Source organism: Scyliorhinus torazame, chromosome 6, assembly GCF_047496885.1.
Source record: "Scyliorhinus torazame isolate Kashiwa2021f chromosome 6, sScyTor2.1, whole genome shotgun sequence".
NCBI lineage: Eukaryota > Metazoa > Chordata > Chondrichthyes > Carcharhiniformes > Scyliorhinidae > Scyliorhinus > Scyliorhinus torazame.
The window spans coordinates 6940383-6963246 of NC_092712.1; the positions used below are offsets into that span (position 1 = coordinate 6940383).

Here is a 22864-nt window from a genome sequence, read left to right on the forward strand (position 1 = left end):
CACACTACCAGAAGGATGTGGAGGCTTTAGAGAGGGTGCAGAACAGATTTACCAGAATGTTGCCTGGTATGGAGGGCATAAGCTATGAGGAGCGGTTGAATAAACTCAGTTTGTTCTCACTGGAACGAAGGAGGTTGAGGGGCGACCTGATAGAGGTATACAAAATTATGAGGGGCATAGACAGAGTGGATAGTCAGAGGCTTTTCCCCAGGGTAGAGGGGTCAATTACTAGGGGGCATAGGTTTAAGGTGAGAGGGGCAAGGTTTAGAGTAGATGAACGAGGCAAGTTTTTTACACAGAGGGTAGTGGGTGCCTGGAACTCGCTACCGGAGGAGGTGGTGGAAGCAGGGACGATAGTGACATTTAAGGGGCATCTTGACAAATACATGAATAGGATGGGAATAGAGGGATACGGACCCAGGAAGTGTAGAAGATTGTAGTTTAGTCGGGCAGCATGGTCGGCACGGGCTTGGAGGGCCGAAGGGCCTGTTCCTGTGCTGTACATTTCTTTGTTCTTTGTTCTTATAAGCATTTTTATCAACTGCAAACATAAATACCCCACACAGCTATAGTACTCTATATATAACCTGAATAAAGTGAATAAACTGTTCCAATTTAACAACAAGTTCCCATAAAACAGAAATCTCTTTTACCAAACAGTAGATTTGAATTGTTTCCAGAAAACAGTTATACTTTTAAAATATCAAGTGGTCTGGAGACACCTTTTAAACTGAAGGTGGAGAGAGACTCTTCACAACACTTGTCTGTCTGAATACAGCATCAAAATGTGAAAACAAAAGCAAAACCCAGAGCCACAGCCCAGCTCCACCCACATAATGACATCACTGAGGCCATGTGATAAGACAAAACATTTCTTAAAGGGACACTCACATGGCACCCCCCACCTCCCCAGGCAGCGCGTTCCATATATTTACCACGCTCTGTTTAAAATACTTGCCTCGCACATCTGTTCTAAACTTTTCCCCACATACTTTAAACCTTTGTTCCCCAGTACTTGATTCTCCTAGCCTAGGAAAGAGCATCTGACTATCCACTCTGTCTATGCCACTCATAATCTTGTAGACCTCTATCAGGTCGCCTCTCAACCTCCAGTGAGACCAGACTGTGTTTATCTAACCTCTCCTCACAGCTAATGCCCTCCATACCAGGCAACATCAAAGAATAAAGAACAAAGAAATGTACAGCACAGGAACAGGCCCTTCAGCCCTCCAAGCCCGTGCTGACCATGCTGCCCGACTAAACTACAATCTTCTACACTTCCTGGGTCCGTATCCCTCTATTCCCATCCTATTCATGTATTTGTCAAGATGCCCCTTAAATGTCACTATCGTCCCTGCTTCCACCCCCTCCTCCGGTAGCGAGTTCCAGGCTCCCACTACCCTCTGTGTACAAAATTTGCCTCGTACATCTACTCAGGACCTTGCCCCTCTCACCTTAAACCTATGCCCTAGTAATTGATTCCTCTACCCAGGGAAAAAGCCTCTGACTATCCACTCTGTCTATGCCCCTTATAATTTTGTAGACCTCTATCAGGTCGCTCCTCAACCTCCGTCGTTCCAGTGAGAACAAACCAAGTTTATTCAACCGCCCCTCATAGCTAATGCCCTCCATACCAGGCAACATCCTGGTAAATCTCTTCTGCACCCTCTCTAAAGCCTCCACATCCTTCTGATAGTGTGGCGACCAGAATTGAACACTATACTCCAAGTGCGGCCTAACTAAGGTCCTATACAGCTGCAACATGATTTGCCAATTTTTATACTCAATGCCCCGGCCAATGAAGGCAAGCATGCCGTATGCCTTCTTGACTACCTTCTCCACCTGCGTTGCCCCTTTCAGTGACCTGTGGACCTGTACACCTAGATCTCTCTGACTTTCAATACTCTTGAGGGTTCTACCATTCACTGTATATTCCCTACCTGCATTAGACCTTCCAAAATGCATTACCTCACATTTGTCCAGATTAAACTCAATCTGCCATCTCTCTGCCCAAGTCTCCAAACGATCTAAATCCTGCTGTATCCTCTGACAGTCCTCATCGCTATCCACAATTCCACCAACCTTTGTGTCATCCGCAAACTTACTAATCAGACCAGTTACATTTTCCTCCAAATCATTTCTATATACTACGAACAGCAAAGGTCCCAGCACTGATCCCTGTGGAACACCACTAGTCACAGCTCTCCAATTAGAAAAGCACCCTTCCATTGCTACTCTCTGCCTTCTATGACCTAGCCAGTTCTGTATCCACCTTGCCAGCTCACCCCGTTCCCGTGTGACTTCATCTTTTGTACCAGTCTACCATAAGGGACCTTGTAAAGGCCTTACTGAAGTCCATATAGACAACATCCACTTCCCTACCTGCATCAATCATCTTTGTGACCTCTTCGAAAAACTCTATCAAGTTAGTGAGACACGACCTCCCCTTCACAAAACCGTGCTGCCTCTCACTAATACGTCCATTTGCTTCCAAATGGGAGTAGATCCTGTCTCGAAGAATTCTCTCCAGTAATTTCCCTACCACTGAAGTAAGGCTCACCGGCCTTTAGTTCCCGGGATTATCCTTGCTACCCTTCTTAAACAGAGGAACAACATTGGCTATTCTCCAGTCCTCCAGGACGTCCCCTGAAGACAGTGAGGATCCAAAGATTTCTGTCATGTAGGATGTTTACATCCTAGTAAACCACTTCTGCACCCTCTCCAAAGCCTCCACATCCTTCTGATCGTGTGGCGACCAGAATTGTACACAATATTCCAAATTAGACCTAAGGCCCTGTACAGCTGCAACATGACTTGCCAATTCTTATACTCAATGCCCCGACCGATGAAGGCCAGCATGCCGTATGCCTTCTTGACTACCTTCTCCACCTGTGTTGCCCCTTTCAGTGATCGGTGGACATGCCCAGATCTCTCTGCCCGTCAATACTCGCAAGAGTTCTACCATTTACTCTGTAAATCCGACATGCATTGGACCTTCCAAAGTGCATTACCATAAGACGTAGCAGCAGAATTAGGCCACTCGGCCCATCGAGTCTGCTCCGCCATTCTATCATGGCTGATATTTTCTCAGACCCATTCTCCTGCCTTCTCCCCATAACCCCTGACCCCCTTATTGACCAAGAAAACCTCACACTTGTCCGGATTAAACCCCATCTGCTATTTCTGCACCCAAGACTCCAATCAGTTTATATCCTGCTGTATCCTCTGACAATCCTCTTCACTCTCCGCAACTCCACCAATTTTTGTGCCATCTGTGAATTTAGAACAACAAAGAACAAAGAAAATTACAGCACAGGAACAGGCCCTTCGGCCCTCCCAGCCTGGGCCGATCCAGATCCTTTATCTAAACCTGTCGCCTATTTTCCAAGGATCTACTTCCCTCTGTTCCCCGCCCGTTCATATATCGGTCTAGATACATCTTAAATGATGCTATCGTGCCCGACTCTACCACCTCCGCTGGCAAAGCGTTCCGGGCACCCACCACCCTCTGCGTAAAAAACTTTCCATACACATCTCCCTTAAACTTTCCCCATCTCACCTTGAAATCGTGACCCCTTGTAATTGACACCCGCACTCTTGGAAAAAGCTTGTTGCTATCCACCCTGTCTATACCTCTCATAATTTTGTAGACCTTAATCAGGTCCCCCCTCAACCTCCGTCTTTCCAACGAAAACAATCCTAATCTACTCAACCTTTCTTCATAGCTAGCACCCTCCATACCAGGCAACATCCTGGCGAACCTCCTCTGCACCCTCTCTAAAGTATCCACATCCTTCTGGTACTGTGGCGACCAGAACTGCACGCAGTATTCCAAATGTGGACTAACCAAAGTCCTATACAACTGTAACATGACCTGCCGACTCTTGTACTCAATACCCCGTCCGATGAAGGAAAGCTTGCCCTGTGCCTTCTTGACCACTCTATCGACCTGCGTTGCCACCTTCAGGGTACAATGGACCTGAACTCCCAGATCTCTCTGTTCATCAATTTTCCCCAGGACTCTTCCATTGACCGTATAGTCCGCTCTTGAATTAGATCTTCCAAAATGCATCACCTCGCATTTGTCTGGATTGAACTCCATCTGCCATTTCTCTGCCCAACTCTCCAATCTATCTATATTTTGCTGTATTCTCTGACAGTCCTCCTCGCTATCTGCAACTCCACCAATCTTAGTATCATCTGGAAACTTGCTAATCAGACCACCTATACCTTCGTCCAGATCATTTATGTATATCACAAACAACAGTGGTTCGAGCACGGATCCCTGTGGAACACCACTAGTCACCTTTCTCCATTTTGAGACACTCCCTTCCACCACTACTCTCTGTCTCCTGTTGCCCAGCCAGTTCTTCATCAATCCAGCTAGTGAAAAATGAAAAATGAAATTCGCTTATTGTCACAAGTAGGCTTCAAATGAAGTTACTGTGAAAAGCCCCTAGTTGCCACATTCCGGCGCCTGGAAACAACCCAAACCCCAACCTCTCTCCATAACTGAAATGTTCCATCCCAGCAACATCCTGGTGAATCTCCTCTGCACCCCCTCCAGTGCAATCACATCCTTCCTGTAATGTGGTGACCAGAACTGCACACAGTGCTCCCACTGTGGCCTCACCAACATTCCATAAAACTCCAACAGGACCGCCCTGCTTTTGTAATCTATGCCTCGATTGATAAAAGCGAGTGCTCTATATGCCTTTTTCACCACCCTATTAAAGGAAGAAATCAGTGGACCAATCAGGTGGGCAGAAAGTGAGAAATGGGATTAATCTGCACACTGCATACGAGCCGTGGGGAGAGCACTTGCTGAGTGACACACGGCAAGAGTAAGTGTGAGCCTGGGGAATTCGGTGCACAGAGGGATTTGAATGGGTTACTCTTTCTCTTTAATTTTTGTAAGTTCAGTAGTCCAGTTAAAAGGTTAATACAGAGCTGACCTAGCTGACAGTTAAATCATAGAATTTACAGTGCAGAAGGAGGCCATTCGGCCCATCAAGTCTGCACCGGCTCTTGGAAAGAGCACCCCACCCAAGGTCAACACCTCCACCCTATCCCCATAACCCAGTAACCCCACCCAACATTAAGGGCAATTTTGGACACTAAGGGCAATTTATCATGGCCAATCCACCTAACCTGCACATCTTTGGACTGTGGGAGGAAACCGGAGCACCCAGAGGAAACACACGCACACACGGGGAGAACGTGCAGACTCCGCACAGACAGTGACCCAAGCCAGAATCGAACCTGGGATCCCTGGAGCTGTGAAGCAAATGTGCTAACCACTGTGCTACCGTGCTGCCCTTCAGCTTTTATCACTTATAGTCTGTTGTGTCTTTCGTGCTTTATATTTTGAAAAGACAATATTCTGTAGTAGTAAGGACAAGGGAAAATAGGTTCTAGAAAATTGGATATTGTCTGATATTAAGCTTCTTACAAAGGTTTAATTTAAAGGGGGAAATTATGGCAGGAAATTAAATGAAATGAAATGAAAATCGCTTATTGTCACAAGTAGGCTTCAAATGAAGTTACTGTGAAAAGCCCCTAGTCGCCACATTCCGGCGCCTGTTCGGGGAGGCTGGTACGGGAATCGAACCGTGCTGCTGGCCTGCCTTGGTCTGCTTTAAGAGCCAGCGATTTAGCCCAGTGTGCTAAACCAGCCTCCGAGTTCAAAGACGTGATTTGCTACTCGTGCTCTACGTGGGAACTCTTCGAAGCCTCAGAGCTGGAATGGTAGCTGGGAAACAGTGTGGAGCATGTACAAGGTGGAGAGTATTGTGGATAGCATGTATAGAGAGGTGGCCACACCGCAGGCTCAGACTCCGCAGGCAGGAAAGGAATGGGTGACCACCAGGCAGAGCAAGAGAGCAAGGCAGTGCAGGAATCTCCTGTGACTATTCCCCTGTGGAACAGATATACCGCTTGGGATACTGTTGAGGGGAATGGCCTCTCAGGGGAAAGCAGCAACAGCCAAACTCGTGGCACCGCGGTTGGTTCTGCTGCAGAGGGGAGGGGGGATAAGTGTGGGACTGCAGTAGTTATCGGGGATTCAATTGTAAGGGGAATAGACAGGTGTTTCTGTGGCCGCAAACGAGACTCCAGGATGGTATGTTGCCTCCCTGGTGCTAGGGTCAAGGATGTCTCGGAGCGGGTACAGGACATTCTGGAGGGGGAGGGTGAACAGCCAGTGGTCGTGGTACACATCGGTACAAACGACTTCGGTAAAAAAAGGGATGAGGTCCTAAAAGCAGAATACGGGGAGCTAGGAAGGAAGTTAAGAAATTGGACCTCGAAGGTAGTGATCTCAGGATTACTACCGGTGCCACGTGCTAATCAGAGTAGAAATGACAGGATATATAGGATGAATACGTGGCTGAAGGGATGGTGTCAGGGGGAGGGTTTCAGATTCCTGGGGCATTGGGACCAGTTCTGGGGGAGGTGGGACCTGTACAAACTGGACGGGTTACACCTGGGCAGGACTGGAACTGATGTCCTCGGGGGAGTATTTGCTCGAGCGGTTGAGGAGGGTTTAAACTAGATTGGCAAGGGGGACGGGAACCTACGCAAGGTGGCAAGGGGGATGGGAACCTACGCAAGGTGGCAAAGGGGATGGGAACCTACGCAAGGTGGCAAGGGGGATGGGAACCTACGCAAGGTGGCAAGGGGGATGGGAACCTACGCAAGGTGGCAAGGGGGATGGGAACCTACACAGGGTGGCAAGGGGGATGGGAACCTACAGAGGGTGGCAAGGGGGATGGGAACCTACGCAAGGTGGCAAGGGGATGGGAACCTACACAGGGTAGCAAGGGGATGGGAACCTGCGCAAGGTGGCAAGGGGATGGGAATCTACGCAAGGTGGCAAGGGGGATGGGAACCTACACAGGGTGGCAAGGGGATGGGAACCTGCGCAAGGTGGCAAGGGGATGGGAATCTACGCAAGGTGGCAAGGGGGATGGGAACCTACACAGGGTGGCAAGGGGATGGGAACCTGCGCAAGGTGGCAAGGGGGATGGGAACCTACACATGGTGGCAAGGGGGATGGGAACCTACGCAAGGTGGCAAGGGGGATGGGAACCTACACAGGGTGGCAAGGGGATGGGAACCTACGCAAGGTGGCAAGGGGATGGGAACCTACGCAAGGTGGCAAGGGGATGGGAACCTACACAGGGTGGCAAGGGGGATGGGAACCTACGCAAGGTGGCAAGGGGGATGGGAACCTACACAGGGTGGCAAGGGGATGGGAACCTACGCAAGGTGGCAAGGGAAAGAGAAACAAGGAAATTAATACAGGAAGGAACAATAAAATGCAAACATGGTAGAGGATAATCAAAGGTGAGAGGAAAATAGGGGCACAGTAAAAATAAAGGTCAGGATGATGAAAGTTAGGAAGGTTAAAAATGGCCACTAAAGGTTTTGTACCTTAATGCACAAAGCATTTGGAATAAGGTAGACGAACAAGGTAAATTGATATGATCTCAGCCGTTACGGAGATATGGTTACAAGGAGATCAAACATTCAGGGATATTTGAACTTTTGGAAAGGCGGGAGAAAAGGTGGTGGGGTACCACTGCTAATAAGAGAGAAACTGAGGGACTTCTGGTGACGGCCATGAAGGGAGAGATCGCACATAAGGTGGCTTCAAGCTGAGGATTCAATTTTTGGCCCATTTTGCCCATTTAATGGGTGCTGTGCAGGTGATAAAGTGGGGTTGCACGGTGACACAGTGGGTTAGCACTGCTACCTCACAGCGCCAGGGCGTCATGGTGGCACAGTGGTTAGCACTGCTGCCTCACAACTCCAGGGTCCCGGGTTCAATTCCGGCCTTGGGTGACCGTCTGTGTGGAGTTTTCACGTTCTCCCCGTGTTTACGTGGGTTTCCTCTGGGTGCTCCGGTTTCCTACCACAGCCCAAAGGTGTGCAGGTTAGATACATTTTGCCATGCTAAGTTGCCCCTTAGTGTCTAAAAAGGTAAGGTGGGGGTTACTGGTTTACAGGGATAGGGTGGAGGTGTGGGCTTGGGCAGGGTGCTCTTTCCAAGGGCTGGTGCAGGCTTGATGGGCCGAATGGCCTCCTTCTGCACTGTAAATTCTATGATTCTGTGATTCAATTGCAGCTGCCCGTCAAATTCAAAAGCTCTGTTGTAAACTATTCCGAGTTACTTCTTCCACACCCAGGAAGTTTAACGCTACTGAAAGAGCCACGGTAGCAGTGACTCCCTGCTTAAACTGAAAGAGTACATCACCTGCATGAAAGTGCTGTCTTTAATTTCAATCATCCCAATCCAAACTTTGAAATCCCAGTAAAGATCCCCAACTTGTTCATGATCCCATCCAGATCCCAACGTTTGTTTGGATCCTGGACCAGATCCCAACGTTTGTTCGATCCTGGACCAGATCCCAACATTCGTTAGGATCCCGGACCAGATCCCAACATTCGTTAGGATCCCGGACCAGATCCCAACATTTGTTAGGATCCCGGACCAGATCCCAACATTAGTTCGGATCCCGGACCAGATCCCAACATTAGTTCGGATCCCGGACCAGATCCCAACATTCGTTAGGATCCCGGACCAGGGGCGTCATTCTCCGCCCCCCCGCCGGGTCGGAGAATCGCCGGGGGCTGCCGTGAATCCCGCCCCCGCCGGTTGCCGAACTTTCCTGCACCGGATATTCGGCGGGGGCGGGAATCGGGCCGCGCCGGTTGGCGGGCCCCCCCGCTGGATTCTCCGGCCCGGATGGGCCGAAGTCCCGCCGATAAATTGCCTGTCCTGCCGGCGTGGATTATACCACCTTTCGAACGGCGGGACAAGGCGGCGTGAGCGGGCTCCGGGGTCCTGGGGGGGGGGCGCGGGCCGGTCTGGCCCTGGGGGGTGCCCCCACGGTGGCCTGGCCCGCGATCGGGGCCCACCGATCCGCGGGCGGGCCTGTGCCGTGGGGGCACTCTTTCCCTTCCGCCTCCGCCACGGCCTCCACCATGGCGGAGGCGGAAGAGACTCTCCCCACTGCGCATGCGCGGGAAACTGTCAGCGGCCGCTGACGCTCCCGCGCATGCGCCGCCCGGGGCTGTCATTTCCGCGCCAGCTGGCGGGGCAACAAAGGCCGTTTCCGCCAGCTGGCGGGGCGGAAATTCCTCCGGCGCCGGCCTAGCCCCTCAATGTTGGGACTCGGCCCCCAAAGATGCGGAGCATTCCGCACCTTTGGGGTGGCGCGATGCCCGTCTGATTGGCGCCGTTTTGGGCGCCAGTCGGCGGACATTGCGCCGTTTCGGGAGAAGTTTGACCCAGATCCCAACATTTGTTCAGATCCCGGACCAGATCCCGACATTTCTTGTTTTAATGATTAAAACTGAGGAAAGGAATGATCCCATTGACCAATCGGTATCTTTTATATTAAAACAAACTTTATTCTTAACGTGAGATAAAACATATTAACATCATAGAAAAGGGCAGCACGGTAGCATTGTGGTTAGCACAATTGCTTCACAACTCCAGGGTCCCAGGTTCGATTCCGGCTTGGGTCACTGTCTGTGCAGAGTCTGCACGTCCTCCCCGTGTCTGCGTGGGTTTCCTCCGGGTGCTCCGGTTTCCTCCCACAGTCCAAAGATGTGCAGGTTAGGTGGATTGGCCATGATAAATTGCCCTTAGTGTCCAAAATTGCCCTTAGTGTTGGGTGGGGTTACTGGGTTATGGGGAGAGGGTGGACGTGTGGTCTTGGGTAGGGCGCTCTTTCCGAGAGCCAGTGCAGACTCGATGGGCCGAATGGCCTCCTTCTGCACTGTAAATTATATGAAAATAGCTTTTCAACTAACAGTTAAACAATTCTTAATATAAAAGGAGACCTTTTTTCCGACCAACTTATACCTTCTTTTTTTAATAATCTTTATTCGTGTCACAAGTAGGCTCACATTAACACTGCAATGAAGTTACTGTGAAAATCCTCTAGTCGCCACATTCCGGAGCCTGTTCGGGTACAGAGGGAGAATTCACAATGTCCAATTCACCTAACAGCTTGTCTGTCGGGACTTGTGGGAGGAAACCGGAGCGCCCGGAGGAAACCCACGCAGACACGGGGAGGATGTGCAGACTCCGCACAGACAGTGACCCAACGGGGAATCGAAACTGTGACCCTGGAGATGTGAAGCAACAGTGCTAACCACTGTGCTACCGTGCTGCTCTCTGTACACGTGCATAAAGATTACTTGGAAAGACTGCTTGGAGAGAGACAGAGAGAGACCCTTTCAGGAAACAACCAGCTGACCCTTCTGTCTGTGTCAGACTCCTACTTAACCTGGCAGCATTTGGCAAAAACTACTGCTCAACTTAAAAACCTCTAGGAGACTGTCAAACCCGGATCAAAATGCAAAACTACAGACAGACCTGGCTCCCCCATTAATCACAGCCTCTTTATCCCACTTAGACCCCCTGACCTGCTTGCCTAAATCTAAATACAACAGGTGCGATTCAGTGGACTCAACTTCATTTGCTCTGAAGAAAAATTCTAATTGTTCAACATACCGTACCCAATCTTCAGCAGGGGCATTGAAGGGATGCACTTTACCACACACAGGCATCTCTTCTACTTCACAAGCTTGACTTCGACTGGACCAACTTCAGAGCTGGCGATCTTGCAACTTGCTGCTTCTTTTCACCTCGTCGCCGAATGTAGTAACTTGGTTTCACCAGTTATGAACGAACTAGAAACATTTATTAAAACAACAACCAGTTACCGGGTGATGCAGGTTCAGTTCTTCCAGTCTTGTCTCCAGGATCTAACCGAGGACAAGCCCGCCCTCTGCTTGTGTGATCCCACAAGCTAGTTATCGACGAGCAGGCACATGACCCTTCAGAAGATGGTCCCTTAAAGGGACAGATACTGCCGTGAGTTACACAGATACTGCCGTGAGTTAGACAGATACTGCCGTGAGTTACACAGATACTGCCGTGAGTTACACAGATACTGCCGTGAGTTACACAGATACTGCCGTGAGTTACACAGATACTGCCGTGAGTTACACAGATACTGCCGTGAGTTACACAGATACTGCCGTGAGTTACACAGATACTGCCGTGAGTTAGACAGATTTTTATTGGAGCAGGAAATTGAAGATGATGGAAGAGAGACCGGGACATGGAGATGAAACTACTTTCAGATCAGCCACGCTCTTATTGAATGGCGGATTGGAGGTGACGCGCTTAATGGCTAAATCGGGCTCCTAATTCTGACCATCGTATGAGAAACAAGAAGAGGGAGCGACAACAGAGAGAAAGAGACGAGAAAGCAGCGGAGTCTCCTCAACTCCAATGGATATAATCCGAACCGACTTAGTCTCTCCTCATACGACAGTCCCACCATCCCTGGAATCAGTCTGGTAAACCTTCGCTGCACTCCCTCGAGAGCAAGAACATCCTTCCTCAGAGAAGGAGACCAAAACTTCCCACAATACTCCAGGTGTGGCCTCACCAAGGCCCTGTACAATTGCAGTGAAACATCTCTATTCCAATACTCAAATCCTCTCGCTATGAAGGCCAACATACCATTTGCTTTCTTTACTGCCGTTGTACCTGCCGCTGACTTTCAGCGACTGATGCACGAGGACACCAAGGTCTCACTCTAACTTCTCACAATTTACACCCATTCAAATAATAATCTGTCTTCCTAATTTTGCTACTGAAGTGGATAACCTCACATTTATCCACATTACACTGCATCTGCCGTACATGTGCCCACTCACTCAGCCTGTCCGAATCCCACTGAAGCTTCTCTGTATCCCCCTCACAGCTCACCCTCCCACCCAACTTTGTATCATCTGCAGATGTGGAGATAATACATGTAGCTCACTTGTTCAAATCATTAATATATAATGTGAAGAGTTGGGGTCCGAGCACAGATCCCTGCGGTATCCCACTAGTCACTGCCTGCCAATCAGAAAAAGACCAATTTATTCCAACTTTTTGCTTCCTGTCTGCTAACCAGCTTTCTATCCATCTCAAGATATTACCTGTAATCCCACGCACTTTACATATTAATCTGCTGTGTGAGACCTTCCCTTCTGAAAGTCTAAATAAACCACATCCACCGGTTCTCCCTGGTCAATTCTGCTAGTTACATCTTCAAAGAATTCTGGTGGATTTATCAAGCGTGATTTCCCTTTTGTAAATCCATGCTGAATTTGTCTGATTGACGAATGTGATATAAAATAGTTACTTTCGAGATATTAGTTACTGTAATGTAGAGATAGGCCAGTCTCATTCTGGTGAGTTCACAGACAAAGGATTTCAGACCGCATGGCAAAGCAAGGAGGAGGTGTGTCCACCAAAGGAGGAGAAAAGGATGCTGGGTTATAGGGGCCAGAGGAAGGGATTGGAAGTGAGCCAATCAGAATGTATGACCAGGTCAGGAGGGGTATAGGATGACCTATGGGAATCGTGTATGTGAAACTTGACACCATTTGAATGTATTTGCAGAAATCCCTTTGTCTCCTTCTTCATTCGCTTTCCCGGGGTATAGGAGACTAGTCCTGTGTCCTGTGCCTCTGTGAAATGAATCAGGCTTGCAAGTCAAATAAAATAACTAATGCTGTACCTGCAAATCCATCTCGACTTTTATTGAGGCCAGACTGACGGGTAAAGAAATGTGTATGTTGTCATGATTACACCACTGCTTTCCAAATGCTGTGCTATGAAATCCTTGATAATGGACTCCAGCAACTTCCCCACTACCGATGTTAGGCTCACTGGTCTATAGTTCCCTGTTTTCTCTCTACCTCCCTTTTTGAACAGCAGGGATATATTAGCTACTCTCGAATCTGGAGGAACCATTCTAGAGTCTAAAGAATTTTGGAAAATGACCAATGGATCTACTACTTCTAGGGCAATGTCCTGAAGTACTCTGGGATGAAGATTATCAGGCCCAGGAGATTTGTCTGCCTTCAATCCCATTAATTTCCCCAAAACCCGGGCAGCACGGTGACCTTGTGGTTAGCACTGCTGCCTCACGGCGCTGAGGTCCCAGGTTCGATCCCGGCTCTGGGTCACTGTCTGTGTGGAATTTGCACATTCTCCCCGTGTCTGCGTGGGTTTCGCCCCCACAACCCAAAAATGTGCAGAGTAAGTGGATTGGCCACGCTAAATTGCCCCTTAATTGGAAAAAATAATTGGGTAATCTAAATTAAATTTTTTTCCCCCCCAAAACCATTTCTAATAATCTTTATTGTCACAAGTAGGTTTACATTAACACCGCAATGACGTTACTGTGAAAAGCCCCTCGTCGCCACACTCCGGCGCCTGTTTGGGTACACTGAGGGAGAATTCAGAATGTCCAAATTACCTAACAGCACGTCTTTCGGGACTTGTGGGAGGAAACCGGAGCACCCGGAGGAAACCCACGTAGACACGGGGAGAACGTGCAGACTCCGCACAGTCAGTGACCCAGCGGGGAATCAAACCTGGGGTCCTGGTGCTGTGAAGCAACAGTGCTAACCACTAGGCAATCGTGCTGCCCTTTTTTTTTACTAATTTCTTAACTAATACTAATTTCCTTCAACTCCTCACTAAAACTTGTGATTCTCTGAACTTCTGGTACATTATTCATGTCTTCCTTTGTGAAGACAGGAGCAAAGTACAAATTTAGTTCCTCAGCCATTTCTTTGTTCCCTGTGATGAATTTCCCCGTTTCTGACTGTAAGGGGCCTACATTAGTTTTTATTAATCTTTTTCTCTTTACATACCTACAGAAACTTTTACAGTCAGTTTTTATGTTCCCCGCTAGTTTACTCTCAAATTGTATTTTCCCCTTAATCAATCTCTTGATCTACCTTTGCTGAATTTGAACCTGTTTCCAATCCTCAGGTCTATTGCTTTTTCTTGCTAATTTTATGCCTCTTCTTTGAATCTAATACTGTCTCTAATTTCCCTTGTAAGCCATGGTTTGGCCACAGTTCCCTTTCTACTGTGTCCCGCAGGGATCTGTTCTGGGACCTCTGCTCTTTGTGATTTTAAAAATGACTTGGATGAGGAAGTGGAAGGGTGGGTTAGTACGTTTGCCGATGATACGAAGGTTGGGCGAGTTGTAGATAGTGTTGAGGGTTGTTGCAGGTTACAACAGGACATTGACAGGATGCAGAGCTGGGCTGAGAAGTGGCAGATGGAGTTCAACCTCGATAAATGTGAAGTGATTCATTTTGGAAGGTTGAATTTCAATGCTGAATACAGGGTTAAAGGCAGGATTCTTGGAAGTGTGGAGGAACAGAGAGATCTTGGGGTCCACGTACATAGATCTCTCAAAGTTGCCACCCAAGTTGATAGGGTTGTTAAGAAGGCGTATGGTGAGTTGGCTTTCATTAACAGGGGGATTGAGTTTAAGAGCCGCGAGGTTTTGCTGCAGCTTTATAAAACCCTGGTTAGACCACACTTGGAATATTGTGTCCAGTTCTGGTCTCCTCATTATAGGAAGGATGTGGATGCTTTGGAGAGGGTGCAGAGGAGATTTACCAGGATGCTGCCTGGACTGGAGGGCATGTCTTATGAAGAAAGGTTGAGGGAGCTGGGACCTTTCTCACTGGAGCGAAGAAGGCAGAGAGGTGACGTGATAGAGGTGTACAAGGTGATGAGAGGCATGGATAGAGTGGATAGCCAGAGACTTTTCCCCAGGGCAGAAATGGCTGTCACGAGGGGACATAATTTTAAGGTGATTGGCGGAAGGTATAGGGGAGATGTCAGAGGTTCTTTACACAGAGAGTGGTGGGTGTGTGGAATCACTGTCAGCAGAGGTGGTGGAGTCAGAGTCATTCGGGACATTTAAGCGACTCTTGGACAGGCACATGGACAGCAGTAAGTTGAAGGGGTGTAGGTTAGGTTCATCTTAGATTAGAATAAATGGTCGGCACAACACCGTGGGCTGAGGGGCCTGTACTGTGCTGGACTGTTCTATGTTCTATGATTTACTCTTGCACAAAATAGGAATATTCTAAGGGTGGCGCGGTGGCGCAGTGGTTAGCACTGTAGCCTATGGCGCTGAGGACCCGGGTTCGAATCCCAGCTTTGGGTCACTGTCCGTGTGGAGTTTGCACATTCTCCCCGTATCTGCATGGGTTTCACCCCCACAACCCAAAGATGTGTAGGTTAGGTAGATTGGCCACGCGAAATTGCCTCTTAATTGGGAAAAAATAATTTGGTACTCTAGATTAAAATAAAATATAGGAATGTTCGTCCCTGCTGTTACCAGACTCCTAAACAACCCTCTTATGGACTAATCTGATTAATATTACACTCCTGTATGCTTCACCCGATGCCGGTGTCTATGTATTTACACTGTGTAACTTGTATTGCCTTATTATTTATTCATGCACTAAATGATCTGTCTGAGCTGCACGCAGAAAAATACTTTTCACTGAACCTCAGTACAGGTGACAATAAACAAATCCAATCAAATAAACAACTTTTGGAATTCACCTATTCGTTCCGTGAATGCTGCCATTGCCTGCCCGCTGTCCTTCCTTTCAGTAATGTTTCCCAGTCCGTCACAGCCAGCTCATGCCTCATACCATCATAGTTACCTTTACTGAGGTTCAGGACCCTAGTCTCAGAATCAACTACCTCACTATTCACCTTGATAAAGAATTCTACCATATTATGGTCACTCATCCCCAAGGATTCTCTCACAACTAGATTGCCAACTGATACTTCATCATTCGGGAGAGATGTTGGGAAGAACATCTTCACTCAAAGGGTGGTAGAGGTTTAGAATTCTCTCCCACCATCAGCAGTTGAAGCTGGATCAGTTAATTTTAAATCTGAGATAGATTTTTGTTAAGCAAAGATATTAAGGGATGTGGGCCAAAGGCAGGTGTACAGGTCGCTGGTCAGCCAGGATCTCATTGCCAGGCTTGAGGGGCTGAATGGCCTCCTCCTGTTACTATGTTACTGTTCTCACAGGTAGAGAGGAGAGGACAGAAGAGATTGAGAGTGGAGGTAGAGAGAAAGGAGAGGATAATAGAGGTAGAGAGTTGAGAGAGAGAGGAGAGGGGAGAGGAGTTAGTTGAGAGAGAGGCGAGGGTAGTGAAGATAAAGAGAGAGAGAAAGAGAAGGGGAGGGAGAGGAGAGGGCAGCAGAGTTAGTGGAGAGAAAGACGAGGGTAGTGGAGACAGAGGGTGGTGAGAGAGAAAGTGGAGAGAGAGTGGAAAGAGGGAGTAGAGAGAGAGAGGGCGAGAGAGAGAGGAGGGGACAGCAGAGTTTGAGGGTGAAAAGAGAGAGAAAAATAGGTCAGAGGACAGTGCAGATCGAGAGTGGAGTGAGTGTGGAGATTGTCTCTCTCCACTCTCTATCCCAACTTCCCTCTTCTCCCTCTCTCTCCACTCTCTATCTCTGCTGTCACCTCCTCTTTCAATCTCCACTATCTCCACTCTCTAGCTCCGCTGCACTCTCCTCTTCCTCGATCCTCTTTCCAGGCTTTCTCTCTCCACTCTCTATCCCAAGTGCCCTCACCTCTCACTCTCCCTCTCAATCTCTGCTGTCCTCTCCTTTCTCTTCATCTCCTCTGCCCTCTCCTATCCAACTATTCTCTCTGTCTTTCACTCTCCCTCTCCACTCTCTATCTCCTCAGGCCTCTCCTCTCTCTCGCTCCTCACCACATCTGCTGTCTCTCTCTCTCTTTCTCTCTCGACTGCCCTCTCCACACTCTACCTCCACACTCTCTCTGCACTCTCTATCTCCACTGTCCTCTCCTCCCTCGCCCTCCTCCCTCGCTCTTTTCTCTCTTTCTCTCACTCCACTCCCTATCTCCACTGCCCTCTTCCCTTTCTATCTCGAGGATCGAGGAAGAGGAGAGTGCAGTGGAGCTAGGGAGTGGAGATAGTGGAGGTTGAAAGAGGAGAGAAAGAGGAGATGACAGCAGAGATAGAGGGAGAGAGGAGAGGGCAGCAGAGATAGAGAGTGGAGGTCGAGAGAAAGAAAGAGCGAGGAAAGAGTGGAGAGAAAGAGAAAGACCAAAAACTGACAATTCAAGAGTAGGCCTTTGTTACGGGGCCTGTTGAGAGTCAGAGTTTGAGAGGAATTGGTTGATCTGACAGAGTGTGAAGTAACGTATGAGCAGGAAAAGTCAATGAGGCGGAAAGCGAGAGAGCATGAAGCTATCGGAAAACATTCCACCCATGTCATCCAATCGAACGAAGAACATTGCTAAAGATTGTCTCCTGAAATATCGTCTCTCCTACTCTGCCACTACGCTGTCTCTGACAATAACCTTCAATCATCCACTTGAAAATGACAGGTGTACATTCAATCTCAGAGTATACCAGTAAGCGGGATCAGGAAATGTTGCTCACCTTCCCCAGGGCGTTCTCAGGAGCAGAGAATCTCGGTTTGAGGGGATTTTATACATTGGAGTTTTGGACATAGGTCACGGAACTGTTGGTCACATGCTCATATTTGTAGAATCCTGTTGGCCAAACGTTTGTTTACGTTTTGACCCAGGTTTGGATTGAATGAGGAGGTGGAGCAGGGGCCAATATTGTCGATATCATTGCTGGATTGGCAATTAGCACTGGTGCCAACCCCCCCCCCCGCCAGCAGTAATTCCACATCCTCCGCAAGTGAGTTATTAGTGGCATGTTAACACTAAACCAACACGAACATTGCAACATGAATCTACTCCATGTCGATGATTATCTATTCTATGTCTGATGTTAATGTCCTGTCTGCAATGGTCATGCTCCCATTGATCAGGAGGAGGTCAGACTCCATTCTGGTTGCTGCAGGAATCGGTTTCAGTGGAGAGAGGGGTGAAGTCAGGAAACTTTGTCCCTCTTTCATTTCCCAGTGATTAATTTTGGATTGCTGCTGTGCCAACACCTGGAGCGGGTTTGCACGGTGATGCTGTCACAGTTGATGAGCCTGTCACACGCCATCTGGCTTCACACGAGAAGAACCAGCCAATTAGATAAAGCATTCGGGACTTGTGAACCATACAAATTGGCACATTTAGGAGGGAGTAGATTTCGTGAAACAAACACTGAAGGTTGTGATGTCCAACAAGAACAATTGTTGACTTTTGGTTTGTCCTGAGACTAAACGCTTCACTTGTGAAAAACAATTTCTTCCCAGTATTGGGGTGAAGTGAGCAGTGTGGCTGCCACTTTGTGAGGCAACAATTAGTCACAGAATCACCCACACAGAATAAGGAGTTAATGATCCATTACTGGGCCATGAGAGTGGAGCGTGAGAAACACCATTAGGATTGGATTTGTTTATTGTCACGTGTACCGAGGTTCAGTGAAAAGTATTTTTCTGCGAGCAGCTCAACAGATCATTAAGTACATGGGAAGAAAAGGGAATAAAAGAAAATACATAATAGGGCAACACAACATATACAATGTAACTACATAAGCACTGGCATCGGATGAAGCATACAGGGTGTAGTGTTAATGAGGTCAGTCCATAAGACGGTCATTTAGGAGTCTGGTAACAGTGGGGAAGAAGCTGTTTTTGAGTCTGTTCGTGCGTGTTCTCAGACTCCTGTATCTCCTGCCCGATGGAAGCAGTTGGAAGAGTGAGTAAGCCGGGTGGGAGGGGTCTTTGATTATGATGCCCGCTTTCCCCAGGCAGCGGGAGGTGTAGATGGAGTCAATGGATGGGAGGCAGGTTCGTGTGATGGACTGGGCGGTGTTCACGACTCTCTGAAGTTTCTTGCGGTCCTGGGCAGTTGCCATACCAGACTGTGATGCAGCCCGATAGGATGCTTTCTATGGTGCATCTGTAAAAGTTGGTAAGGGTTAATGTGGACATGCCGAATTTCCTTAGTTTTCTGAGGAAGTATAGGCGCTGTTGTGCTTTCTTGGTGGTAGCGTCGACGTGGGTGGACCAGGGATAAGCAGAGAGAGAAAGAGGGACAAGGGAGGGGGACAGGGAGAAAGAGAGAGATAGAGGCACGATTTACAACCGCGTCCCACTGGAATCGGGACGGGATGCAGCTGGTAGATCCCGGGAGAGGCTCTTCCGGGATCTCCGGCTGTTGTTACGCCTTGCGAGATCCAACGAGACCTCGCAAGATGTCACAATCTGGATACCGCCCACTATAGGCGAGACCCAGACTTAGAAACATAGAAGATGGAGAGGATGTTTGCACTTGTCGGAAAAACTAGAAGCAGAGGACACCATCTCAGACTAAAGGGACGACCCTTTAAAACAGAGATGAGGAGGAATTTCTTCAGCCAGAGGGTGGTGAATCTGTGGAACTCTTTGCCGCAGAAGGCTGTGGAGGCCAAATCACTGAGTGTCTTTAAGACAGAGATGGATAGGCTCTTGATTAATGAGGGGATCAGAGGTTATGGGGAGAAGGCAGGAGAATGGGGATGAGAAAATATCAGCCATGATTGAATGGCGGAGCAGACTCGATGGGCCGAGTGGCCTAATTCTGCTCCTATGTCTTATGGTCTTATAGAAGCAGGAGGAGGCCGTTCGAGCATGCTCTGCCATTCATTAATAATAATAACAATAATCTTTCTTAGTGTCACAAGTAGACTTCCATTAACACAGCAATGCCATTACTGTGAAAATCCATTCTCTGGATCCCGCCTTCCCCCCATATCCCTCGATCCCTTTAGCCCCAAGAGCTGTATCGAATTCCTTCTTGAAATTACACAGCGTTTTCACCTCAACTACTTTCTGTGGGAGTGAATTCCACAGATTCCCCACTCTCTGGGTGAAGAAATTTCTCCTCACCTCAGTCCTAAAAGGTTTACCCCTTATCCTCAAACTATGTTCATAGAATCATAGAATCTGTGGCATGGAGACAGGCCTTTGGACCGAAACTGCTCCATGCCAACCAAAAGGCCCATCTCAGCTACCCTCATTTGCCCCATATCCCTCTGAACCTTTCCTATTCATGTATCTGTCCAAATGTCTCTTAAATGTTGTCAATGTCCTAGCTCTCGATTCCACAACCCTGGGAAAAGGAGTGAGTGCATTCACCCTATCCACGCCTCTCCTGATCTTATTCCCCTCTATAAATCACCCCTCAGTCTCCTACGCTCCAAAGAAAAGTCCCAGCCTGTCCAATCTCTCCCTGTAACTCAGTCCCTCGAGTCCTGGCAACATCCCTGTAAATCCCTTCCGCACTCTCTCCAGTTTAATAACATCTTTCCCGTAGCAAGGAGACCAAAACTGAACACAATACTCCAGGTGCGGCCTCACCAACATCCTGTACAACTGCAACATAACCTCCCAACTTCTATTCTGGACTCCCCCACCATCGGGAACATTCTTTCTGAATCTACCCTGTCTAATCCACTTAGAATTTTATAGTCTCTCTGAGATCCTCCCTCATTCTTCTGAACTCCAGCGAGAACAATCCCAACCTAGTCAATCTCTCCTCATATGACAGTCCCGCCATCCCTGGAATCAGTCTGGTAAACCTTCGCTGCTCTCCCTCGAGAGCAAGAACATCCTTCCTCAGAGAAGGAGACCAAAACTGCCCACAATACTCCAGGTGTGGCCTCACCAAGGCCCTGTACAATTGCAGTGAAACATCTCTATTCCTAGACTCAAATCCTCTCGCTATGAAGGCCAACACACCATTTGCCTTCTTTACTGCCGCTGTACCTGCGCGCTGACTTTCAGCGACTGATGCACGAGGACACCAAGGTCTCGCTGAGTATCCGCCTCTCTCAATTTACACCCATTCAAATAATAATCTGCCTGCCTATTTTTGCTACTGAAGTGGATAATCTCACATTTATCCACATTATACTGCATCTGCCATGCATGTGCCAACTCACTCAGCCTGTCCAAATCCCGCTGAAGCATCTCTGCATCCCCCTCACAGCTCACCCTCCCACCCAGCTTTGTGTCATCTGCAAATGTGGAGATAATACATTTAGTTCCCTCGTCCAAATCATTAATATATAATGTGAAGAGTTGGTGTCCGAGCACAGATCCCTGCGGTACCCCACTAGTCACTGCCTGCCAATCAGAAAAATAACCATTTATTCCAACTTTTTGCTTCCTGTCTGCTAACCAGCTTTCTATCCATCTCGAGATATTACCTGTAATCCCACGCACTTTACATATTAATCTGCTGTGTGAGACCTTCCCTTCTGAAAGTCTAAATAAACCACATCCACCGGTTCTCCCAGGTCAACTCTACTCGGTACTATTCTGGTAGATTTGTCAAGCATGAAGTTAAGTTTAAAAGTTCACTGCCGAGGCCAGGTGGAACCGGTTCTCGGGATCTACCAGCCTCACTGAGGAGAGCCCAGTGGGCGCCATTCAATACTGCTCCCCACACACGGGGAGCAGGCAGAATGATGCTTGGGATCTCCCGGGTGATCAGAGGCCCCGGGTGGGCTGACATCTGGGTCAGCTTGGCTCTGCCAGGGTGCCCAGGTGGCACCTCCAGGTTGGTAGGGGCACTGCCAGGCTGCCCAGGTGGCACTGCTAGGTTGGTAGGGTCACTGCCAGGGTGCCAGGCTGGCAGTGCTGAGGTGGCATTTGCCCATGCGGAGGATCGGGAATGAGGGTGTCCTGCCTGTGAGAGATGTGCTGCCTCTTATAAGTGAGTTGGGGTGATGGGGCATCCAGGCATTGCATCTGGAACTGGAGAGACCGGGGCAGCATTTAGAAATGGCGCCCAATCCCTTTGTGTAAGGAGGGTTTCCGTTCTAATCCTGTCCAGAACAGATTCTGGTTTGTTTTATTGGATTGTGCCCAGAGGGAGACAGGAGGGGGGAGAGAGAGAAAGTGTGTGAATCCTACGATGAGTTTGGAGGTGGGAATGGGATTTAATTCAGTGGGATGGTGGCTGTTTAAGTATCAGAGAATACATTCCTATTGGTTCAGCATGTTGTGTTATACTTCTTTGTGTAGCATAAGCTGCTTTCTTGATGTATTTTGACAAAGGAAGGTCCAGACTTTGTAATGAGCTCAATATGTTTATTGAACTATTAACACAGTTCTTAAATGAGTTCGACTCTCCTGCTAATCTATCTGCAGTAACTCAGTCTCACTAAACTAGTCTGCTCTAAGCCACGTGCTGGGTGTGAGGCTTCTGATCAACCCTGATGTACTCTCCAGTTGTGCGTCTGTGGAAAGAGGCAGAGCATGTGTGCCCTGTCCTTTTATATGGGTTGTGAAGTGCCCCCTTGTGGTAATGCCACCTCTGGGTGTCCTAATTACCCATTGGTTGTGTCCTGTTCGAATGACCCATTGGTTGCGTGTCTGCATCTCATGACATCTCTGGTGCTCCCTCTAGTAGTTACTTAGTCGTAGTGTATTTACATTAACCCCTTGTGTATATACGGTGATGGATAGCACCACACAGCAACACACGATGTGTAGTGACATCAGCAAAGTGTGCGCGGGCTTTCGGCAGGTCACCATCTTGATTGTGTTGGCAACACCTTCACTAACCCTCTCATTGTGTTTTACAAGAATCCAGAGTGTGGAAACCTCCTACCTTAACTTTTTACGGCTGCAATAAATCACTTCACCCGTGTCCGCTCGGCACCTGGAACTCCCTAACCAAACTCCACACAGACAGTCACCCAGAGCCGGGATTACATCCGGGTCCCTGGTGCTGTGAGGCACTGTGACACTGCGACATAAATATTATTGAAATGGAGAAAGGCTGCGTAGAGCTGCAGCACGGGGGATTTGGGAGTCCTTGTGCATAAATCGCACAAAGCGAGCATTAAAATTCAACAGGTAATCGTGAAGGTGAATAGAATGTTGGCCTTTATTTCAAAGGGAATGGAGTACTAAAATCGGGAAAACTTGCTAAAACTATACCAGGCACAAGTTAGAGCACGATAGAATACTGAGAACAGTTTTAGTCCCCTTATCTAAGGAAAGATACACTGG

The 22864-nt window shown here is 48.3% G+C and overlaps 1 protein-coding gene across 1 annotated transcript in view; it reads right to left on the bottom strand.

Annotated features, from left to right (window-relative positions):
• Positions 1–22538, bottom strand: part of LOC140424657 (fucolectin-like) — a 56273-nt gene extending 33735 nt beyond the window's left edge. The window contains exons 1-2 of the mRNA XM_072507902.1: positions 22461–22538; positions 10529–10707 (exon numbers count right to left, since the gene is read on the bottom strand). Of these exons, the coding sequence (XP_072364003.1) occupies positions 10529–10584 (56 nt within the window). The 5' untranslated portion in view covers positions 10585–10707; positions 22461–22538. The remainder of the gene's footprint in view (positions 1–10528; positions 10708–22460) is intronic.
• Between the last annotated feature and the right edge of the window lie 326 nt (positions 22539–22864).